The sequence below is a fragment of the Cherax quadricarinatus genome, chromosome 41 (genome assembly GCF_038502225.1).
Source record: "Cherax quadricarinatus isolate ZL_2023a chromosome 41, ASM3850222v1, whole genome shotgun sequence".
In the NCBI taxonomy this organism is placed as follows: domain Eukaryota; kingdom Metazoa; phylum Arthropoda; class Malacostraca; order Decapoda; family Parastacidae; genus Cherax; species Cherax quadricarinatus.
In genome coordinates this window covers 16,856,598-16,866,797 of record NC_091332.1, presented here as the reverse complement: position 1 = coordinate 16,866,797, position 10,200 = coordinate 16,856,598, and the positions used below count along the sequence as shown (strand labels likewise).

At 41.0% G+C, this 10,200-nt stretch overlaps 1 protein-coding gene across 1 annotated transcript in view; it reads right to left on the bottom strand.

Annotated features, from left to right (window-relative positions):
* Positions 1 to 1,918: 1,918 nt before the first annotated feature.
* The window catches only part of LOC138853814 (uncharacterized), a 10,673-nt gene continuing 2,391 nt past the window's right edge, over positions 1,919 to 10,200 (bottom strand). The window contains exons 3-6 of the mRNA XM_070092820.1: positions 8,791 to 8,953; positions 8,350 to 8,532; positions 4,966 to 5,043; positions 1,919 to 4,320 (exon numbers count right to left, since the gene is read on the bottom strand). Of these exons, the coding sequence (XP_069948921.1) occupies positions 3,815 to 4,320; positions 4,966 to 5,043; positions 8,350 to 8,532; positions 8,791 to 8,953 (930 nt within the window). The 3' untranslated portion in view covers positions 1,919 to 3,814. The remainder of the gene's footprint in view (positions 4,321 to 4,965; positions 5,044 to 8,349; positions 8,533 to 8,790; positions 8,954 to 10,200) is intronic.

The following is a 10,200-nucleotide window of genomic DNA, read 5'->3' as shown; positions in this document are numbered from 1 at the left end:
TAATTTATAAGCTCCCTAAGGGTAATTCCATATAGGTAATGTATATAAAAACTGTTGAACGTTATATTCAGAACGTAAACTGGGTACCGTTAAGTGACGGAAGGAATCAGAATAAAAAGCTGTCAACATTATTTTTTGACCAACACATGATTCTATACAACCTTTACTGGATATATATATGAATGTGTTATATGTGATTGAGATCAAAATTCCCCATATTCGGCTAATGTACAAATAAAGAAATGCCACGTATCCAATAAAGCACAACGTGTTGGGTAAGTACTTAAAAACTCAGGTGTTTAGAGTATCAGTAGTGACTGCCACAGATCTAACATAAGTTAAATCTACAGCTTAGTTCGTAAGACATTGAATTGCTTTCTGAGAACACATTACGTATATTTACTTTTATTTTATTAGTTTGCTATATTTATTTACTATTTTTTATATAAAATGCCGAGATACGGACCCATGGTCCGAGGGTGGTACAGAGGTAGGCCAGAAGTACCCAACTGGTGTGACTCTAAGTACACAATTTTAAGTACGGTAGTACTAGCCCTATCCCTGTACTCCCCCACCAACAGTTAGTGTGCCCGTCAGGACAAGTAGCATTTTCCTGTGTAAACCAGTAGATTATTATAATTATGGGGGAGCGCTAAACCCATGGGATTATATAGCGCATTAGGGGGGGGGGAGGATTGGAAGGTATTCAGACTCAGTTCAGGGAACCGGAGCACAGATCCAATTCCCTAGATCAAGAGCCCCTCACCAGCATCAAGAAACCTCCCATGGAGGGTAAACTAGTAGAATGTGGGGCATTTCTATTAATAATTGGCTATAAAGCCTTAAGTTTTGTTCATTAATAACGACTAGGTACCGTTACACTGTGTTGACCAAAGGTAATGTTAACAGATAGTTTGCTGAGCCTTCCAGGCTCCTTCGGTCAGTTTGCTTACTGAATATAGCAAAGGTCACAGTTTACACATATTACGTCTCTGGAATTTCCCCTGGATATCATATGAATAATTTATCTGTGGATCATCAGATACAAGAACATCGAAGGCTCGATCCTCCGTCCGTTACTTGTGTTATAGAATGTATTCTCTCGTAGCCATTCAGAATATAAAGTTTCCAAACCATACCACGGGTGAGGATAGAACCCGCGATCAGTCTCAAAACTCCAGACCGTCGCGTTAGCCACTGGGCTGGAGTTTTGAGACTCTCTGATCGCGGGTTCTATCCCCCGCCAGTGGTGTGGTTTGTTTGCAATCGTGTCATTACGATTTCGTGAATCAAAGAGTTTCCTGTATGAAATATCAATTTTTTTTTTTTTATATTCGCCGGTACTCTCCCGGCCTGGGTCTTTTCCAAGAGTGGTGACCCGGCCTTGGCTCCCTATCTGGGGAGTGTCTCGAGACTTAAGTCTCCCATGGGAGGAGGTACAAGTACCCCCTCTCATCTTTGGGACCAAGTGTCTCCAGGCCTAGCCACAGTCCCCGCCCTCACGGGGCTCGTAGGGAGAAGCTAGGCCTCTGGTCTGCCATCTGCCCCGCCCCAAAGGGGCTCGTGGGGATGGCAGTGTTGTGAGCTGCAGGTGCTAGCAAGCTCCGATCAATTTAAATCCATCATGTCTTTTGGCTAAAGAATAATAATAAATTTTATTACATTTAGCGATGAAGTATATTTAGTTAAAAATTGTAAAAGTAAAAAGCAGATTTATTATTGGTTGTAAGAAAGTTTTTTTTTGTCATTTTCTTTGGTCAAGATAATCGAAAGAAAACTGGGCTACCAAGGGATTTTTTTCTTATTTTTTTAGTGTTGCTGAGAAATAGGTAAAAAAAAAAACCAAAGTATCCACATTTATTTTGTTGTACTGTTTCATTCAAGCGATAGAGTTCAAACCTGGGCAATATTATACTCATTATTATCATATTTTAGCTATTTATTATTTTTATTACATATTTTTTAATTATTATATATTATTATTATTAAAGGGAAGCCCTAAACCTTTACGAGTCATTCGGCACCTTGGGAATGGAAGGTAATCAAGTTTGAGCCGAGGAAGGCAGGATAGTTGTAATTCTTTGGATCAAGAGCCCTTCACCAGCATCAAGAGCCCTTCACCAGCATCAAAGCACCACTCTGAAAGCTCACCTTTGCTTTCATTAGTCATTCTGCATGTGCTGAATGTGACGTTATGTCTTGTCTTCAGAGTATCAACATTTCTCCTCTCCTTTCTTTATCCACTTACACTCTTCTTCCCCTTTATTGTCGCTTCTTTCCTTCTATAGCATTTCATTTCCTCTCTCTCCACTTTACCTCCTTAATTTCCCTCTCTTTGCCTTCTACCATATATCCATCCATTCACCCCTCTCTTTTCATTCTTCCTTGTCTCTTTCTCCACCATTCTCTCTAAAACACACACACACACACACACACACACACACACACACACACACACACACACACACACACACACACACACACACACAGTACTGACAGGAATCGACAAGGTGGACAGACAGGATGTTCCAGAGATGGACACAGCAACAAGGGGTCACAGTTGGAAGTTGAAGACTCGGATGAATCACAGGGACGTTAGGAATTATTTCTTCATTCACCGAGTTGTCAGGAAGTGGAATAGTCTGGGAAGTGATGCGGTGGAGACATAGCGTTAAGAACAGGTATGATAAAGCTTACGGAGCAGGAAGTGACCTACTAGCGACCAGTGAAGAGGCGGGGCCAGAAGCTGTGACTCGACCCCTGCAACCACAACTAGGTGAGTAACTAGGTGAGTGTACACACACTCTACATACATACACACACACACACACACACACACACACACACACACACACACACACACACACACACACACACACACACACACACGAGTACAGTCTAGGGGGCCAGAGACTACAAACTTCACTTAAGGAAAAAGATCTTGGGGTGAGTATAACACCAGGCACATCTCCTGAAGCGCACATCAACCAAATAACTGCTGCAGCATATGGGCGCCTAGCAAACCTCAGAACAGCATTCCGACATCTTAATAAGGAATCGTTCAGGACCCTGTGCAGTGTGTATGTTAGGCCCATATTGGAGTATGCGGCACCAGTTTGGAACCCACACCTAGCCAAGCACGTAAAGAAACTAGAGAAAGTACAAAGGTTTGCAACAAGACTAGTCCCAGAGCTAAGGGGTATGTCCTACGAGGTGAGGTTAAGGGAAATCGACCTGACGACCCTGCAGTACAGGAGAGATAGGGGGCACATGATAACGACCTATAAAATACTGAGAGGAATTGACAAGGTGGACAAAGACGAGATGTTACAGAGATGGGACACTGCAACAAGGAGACAGCTGGAAGTTGAAGACACAGATGAATCATAAAGATGTTAGGAAGTATTTCTTCAGTCACAGAGTAGTCAGGAAGTGGAATAGTTTGGGAAGCGATGTAGTGGAGGCAGGAACCATACATAGCTTTAAGCAGAGGTATGATAAAACTCATGGTTCAGGGAGAGTGACCCAGTAACTACCAGTGAAGAGAAGGGCCAGGAGCTATGACTCGACCCCTGCAACCACAACTAGGTGACTACAACTAGAGTACACTCCACACTACACACACACACAAATATTTATATATAAAACCAACAACAAAGATATTTTTTCATAATTTCAAATTCCATCGCACTTCATTTAACAATTTTTTTTATCCTGTCATGGTTGACATGAACATTCTCAAAAAATTAACACGTGTTTATATATGTACAATTATTTTATTTTGGGCACTGTTTTCGGGCAGCTGAAACTCGTTTCATCTGTCTTGGAAGTGACTGTCGTCCATCATTTTCAAGCTTATGTCACTGTGACCGAAGGTTTTTTCTACCACTGTGTAACTCCGGAGGGACCGGGACAAACTACTCCGCGACTCCTTCCCTCCCAACAGGAGCTGGTTTTCCAAGCTGGAAAAGGTGGTGATCGAGTCGTCAATCATCCTGGTGTCTGTGCTGTCGTGCATGTCGGTATAAGACAAAGACCCAAAACCTGTCCTGTCGTCGTCATACTCATCTGTACTGTGAGTTACTACCACCTCCGACATTTCACTACTGCTGTGGTAACTTTCGCTTTCATGGTGAAGTTCGCTGTTGGTCACCTCCGGTGTCGACTCGGGGTTCATTAGCAGGTCCAGGATGGCGATGACCTCCGATACCGAGTGCTCCAACAGCTGACTGGCTAGCGATCTCGAAGATATGAGTGCTGAGTCCACGTTGAGCCCAAGACGAATACTTCCACGGTAGCTCAGAATAGAGACCCCGAGACCTGTAGGGAGAGAAATGCAATGGGTTCTCCTATTGTGTCTGATCCCAACAAAGAAAGTGATGCCTTGATGTTGGATAACAGTACTTTGATCTAAAAGATAAAAATAATCTTTCTCTTCCCTCGATGGAATTTTATTACCACTCAGGCAACAGGCGCCGTATGACTCGTACGGACTTAACGCTTCCCCATGAATGTAGTAATACAATCATGACATGCAGTGGCAATCTAGATTCACAGAAATCTTGTGGCGGGCTAGGCTCAAGAACCTATTAAGTGTAGGCTACGTTCTTGACGCCTTTTGTTTTCATACAACCATAGTTAAGAATTTGACCATTCCCATGATACGACCAACATCGGTCAACTAACACGATACCCTCACTTCCTGTTCAGTAAACATTGGCATATGATTTAAAGAGCCTTGCCCATAGCTGCTGCCCTGCCCAGGCTTCGAACCCCATATCTTTTGCCATATGTCATAACTAAATTTGAAAAAAAAAAAAAGATGTGGAAGATCTCGCCTCATAACACATTCATCCTGGCTAAACTAATGTTTGAATCTCCTGTTAACTGATTTTCTCTGAGTGATATGATTAGTAATTTTATTATTTTATTATATTTTATTATTATAGTAGCTGGACTCCTTACCTGTCCTGCTTTTGTTTGGACTCCAGAACATCATGTCGTCAACAGGTTCCCCAAAGAGGCGGATCTGCTCTGGTGGACCTGGAAGGCAAGTGTGACTAATAAGTCATGATATCAGTCTGGTTTGTGTGACAGTTGGGAGGATGAAAGTAACTGTGGCGCGCGGACTTAAATACAAGACATTTAAGACAGAAAAAAAAGGGAACGAAAAGGGAAAAGCTTATAATTTTTCCAAAGAAAAATAAAATTTTAGCTAATTCCAGTTATGGTTTCTCCATAGGTACTCGCTTATTTGTATTCACCTATTGGTATGCAGGTGTGTACTCGCCTGTATGTACTCACCTACATAGTTGTAGGTGTCGAGTCTTAGCTCCTTACTACCTCTTCCCTCTATCCTCTCGACATATTTATGGGTGATTTAAACCACGAAGAGACTGGAAAAACTGGTATACACGTGGAACATAAAATCTGAAATGCTGTGTTGAGGGAAGTGTGTGTGTGTGGGGGGGGGGGGGTGTAGTGGGGTATGGTCAGTTGTGTGTGTTCTTGTGTGCGTGCACTCAATTGTGTGTGTGTGTGGCGCACACACACACACACACACACACACATGCACTTGTGTTTACAGGAGTCGATTATAAGTCCCTGATTCCGCCTTTTATTAACTCTTATCTACCGGTTTCACTGTTTTCTATCACTCAGGTCCTGATCACATTTACTTTCGAAGCTGTGTATAGTACTTACTTGCACCAACTTTTCGTTTAGTTCATTCCACTTTCCACACTAAGACTGAAAAGGACTTACTAACGTGCCTATGGCTTGTTGTCATCTACGTTCCCTGGCTTTCTCTCCTCGATACTTGGGTATCTTTGTTGAGAAAACGTTTCGCCACACAGTGGCGTCATCAGTTCATACAAAGGAGAATGGTGAAGAACAGGAGGAATTTGAGGTAATCCGTCCCTCAGCCGTGAGTCGATGTAATTATTCCATTTTTTTTTCAAGATTGATGGACTGTAATTATTTAGGCAGGAACGGCCCCTTGTGAATCCATGCTAAATATCAGTAATCAAATTATTCCTATCAAGATGGCTTCTAATAATATCAGCTATAATTGACTCTAGTAATCTGCCTACAATTGAGGTCAGACTTACTGGGCGGTAATTTGATGGTAATGACTTGTCCCCTACTTTAAAAATAGGAATTACATTGGCCATCTTCTACATATCAGACACTACACCTGTTTGAAGAGACATATTAAAAATGTTGATTAATGGTTTACAAAGTTCTATTTTGCCTTGATGAACTTTTTTCATGGGTTTTTACCCATGAAAAAAGTTCATCAAGGCCCGGAGATTTACTTTGCTTTAATAGGTCTAGCTCTTTTATTACCATGTCCCCTAGTCTCTGTGACACTACATAATTTATTTTCTTCAGGCCCATTATAAGAATTAATTACTGGTATGTTATTAGTGTCTTCTTGTGTGAAAACTGAGAGGAAATAATTATTAAAAATCGAGCACATTTCATTCTCTTTGTCAGTAAGATGCCCAGAGTTATTTTTAAGGGAACCTATCTTTTCTCTGACCCTTGTTCTATATACCTGGAAAAAGCTTTTCGGATTTGTTTTTTAATCATTCGCCACTTTAATTTCGTTGTCCCGTTTAGCTTTTCTTATCCCTTTTTTAAGCTCCCTCTTAATGTGTGCATAATGATGTATGTTGAGCCTGGCAATAAGGATGAAATGATACGTCTTGATCCTGGAACCCTGATTTCCCCAAATGATATAAGAGAATGACAATGCACAGTATATAAATTAGAGAATGCTGTCACAGGTCAGGTGAAGGCATGAGGTCAACTAATTGCCGTGTCTCGTATCAACCGAGAAACTGCATGTAGTAACGTCATGTGTACCGGAGATGTTGAGATGCAATATTTGCCAGCTGTTTGTTCTATGGTGTTGGAGTTAGCAATTAAGGATATGTCTGTACAAAGCTACTCATTACTGTCCGGTTCTCTGTATATAATTTCTGCGTCGTTCTAACGTGTGAGATGGACCTCTTCTAAAAACAGGACAAAAGGTTTGCATTGAAATGTCTCCGTTACAATTTTGTGTTGAAAGATTCATTCCAGTTTGTGCAAGGTAGATTTTATGGCATCCCGTACATAGTATAGATCATATTAGGGTGATAGTAACAATAGTGTCCTTCCATCAACACCATTCCCTGCCTTCCATCATCACACACACACCCTACTATCTTGAACGTACCTTCACCTTCCATTATCTCCTTCCTTCAACATACCCCCTCTTTATATGAACACATTCTTTTCTCAAATCATCACACCTCTCTTGTTCCAGCGACACATTCCTTCCATCCTGCTCATACTTTCACTCTACCATCAGCACAACTCCCACCATCAGCCTTATCTATCATATCAAACGGCTCCTCCTTTCCTTTACACTCAAATCTCCATTCTCCCTTCGCCATCCAACCCTGGCTTTCCTTACTATACTTCTCTGATCCTCTTCTGTTCCTCCCTTCTCTGTTCCTCCCTTCTCTGTTCCCCCCTTCTCTTCCTCCACGGGTCCCCCTCTACTTTTTTGCTTGTTTTTGTGAGGCTTCATCGTCTATCTAACTATTAAGTAGTAAGGAAGCCATGTTGACAGCTTGATGGAAGAAGTCATGTTGGTGACATTTGCGTGATGGAGGAAGTCATGATAACTCGTGTGACGGAGGAAGTTGTGATGGTGACATCTTTGTGAAGAAAATCTCTCAGCAAAACCCCCATCAACCAGCACCACTACAACCAGTACTATTCAACCAGCACCACTATAACCAGCACTATTCAACCAGCATCACTATAACCAGCACTATTCAACCAGCATCACTATAACCAGCACTATTCAACCAGCACCAATACAACCAACACTATTCAACCAACACCACTGCAACCAGCACTACTGCAGCCAACACCACTGCAACCAGCACCACTGCAACCAGCACCACTACAACCTGCACTCTTCAACCTGCACCACTACAACCAGCACCACTGCAGCAAACACTACCCTCAACCACCAGAACTACTTCAGCCATGAGCACAACTTCAATCACCAGAGCTATCCTTAACTACCTGTACTCGCCTTAACCATCAGCTCTACCGTCAATCACCAGCACTAACCTCAATCACTACCACCAACCACCAGCACTATCATCCACCAGCATTACCCTCAATAACTAGCACTACCCTCAATAACCAGCACTACTCTCTGAACCAGCAGCACTACCCTCAACCACCTACACTACCATCAACCAACACTCCCTGAACCACAAGTCACCAGGAATGAGAATGAAGGTAGCATTCATTAAGCTTGAGAGGGAAAGTAGCACTCACCTGGTACGTTGGAGGCGACCAAAGTAACACCGTGAGTACAGAGTGCCCGGCGTGCCAGAGGTGCGGGCAAGAGACTAGCTATTAGGGAGAGTGCTAGATAGTTGACCATCACGTCTGGTGAATTCTTAAGTTCACTGAGGCGCTGGTGGACAGTGGTCAGGCGACTCATCTTAGTCATCTTATCTGCAAGAAACTTGTACGGCTTATATATATATATATATATATATATATATATATATATATATATATATATATATATATATATATATATATATATATATATATATATATATATATATATATATATATATATATATAGTATGATTTTTCAATAAAATCACTATATGCAAAATAACCAGAGAAATAAAATAGTGAAATTCCAAGCGCTTTAATAGATATTGTGAGAAAACACGAGAGCCCTTGGAATATACGTATACATACAGGTAGGGAGTGCCACGGTGCAGAGAGAGATGCGGTTGCTAAGGAAGGCTGGTCTTCCAGGGGCCGTCACGTCTACAGGTATGGCTGTCATCACCTTGACGGGTACCTCAACACCCTCGTCCTTGAAGTATCTGTAAGAGGCAGGCTTCGTATTAGTCAGCCTTCAGGGAGGGTCTTTGATAAAGGTCCCTTTAGTGAAGGGACCTTCATCAAAGGAATTTGCAATTACCCTCCCTTTCCTTGGCTCAAACCTCATCAACTCTTCTATTCACTAATGACTTTAATTATAATTTGTATTGGTCAGTATACTCTCAATGCAATTTTCATGATGTTTGGCTTTGAGTTTATTTTTCAGTCATAATCACTCATCTTTATTCTTCCTTTAACAACGTTTTTAAGTAAATAATGCGGTGTCATATGTACTCTTGTACAGTACTTTGCCACGTGTGAAATCCTCAAAATAAAAACATCATGTCAATGTTTACAGAAATTATATATCAAAATCGTAAAAATAGTAACTACTGTTTTTTTTTTTTTTAAATTTTTTTGCTCACAAGATTGAAAGGTGTTTTTTTTTGTTAGACCATAAAGGAGATATGGGAAAGGGAATGAATGGGGTAAGACTGAGAAGTGGAAAAAAGGTGGGTTGACCGGAAGAGAGAGTTAAGGAAGTTTGTGGATAGACAATTCGAGAAGAGTAAGAAAGTTTTTCAGGGTTGACAGGAAGAGAGATAAAGGTTAAGTGGCCTGAACCCTTTGAATTTTAAGGGAGAGGTTTTAGTCCCATGATGGGTAATTTGAATTTAAGACTATGCGAGTACCAAACTTTCATAGTCTTTCTCTAAACAGAACATTAGCAAGAGTCAGTGACATTAAAAAGCTCTAAACAGAGTAAAATTTAAGCCATAAATATTTACCCTGCAAAAAAAAAAAAATCTACCAAAAAAGCATCGACTGAGAGCTCTTCTGCATGTTGATTTATTTGTGTTAGAGTGTGAGTAAATAATGAGTTTTATCCAAAGCCAGGAACACAGATTCATGTGTATCATTACCAGGAACTTGGGTGAACAAACTATCATCCACAGCAGAAAGATAATGACTTCACAGGTATATAATACAAAAAAGTTGACGAAAAAGGTACACGTACAACACCAATCTCTTCGAAAGACGTACCGCCCACCAGGGATTTTATGAATCTAATACAGTCTTCTTTCTCATGTCTTCGTATTAGACTGATAAAACCCCTGATGAGCGAAACATCTCTAGGATCATGTTACCCAGGTGTTGCTCATATGTCTTGTTTATTAGTATCAACACTATTATTCTGTTTTCAAGACAAACACTTTAACTCCCAGATTAAATTCTCTGAATTTAATAGGCGTGACTGCTTTTATATTCAAATAAATAAGA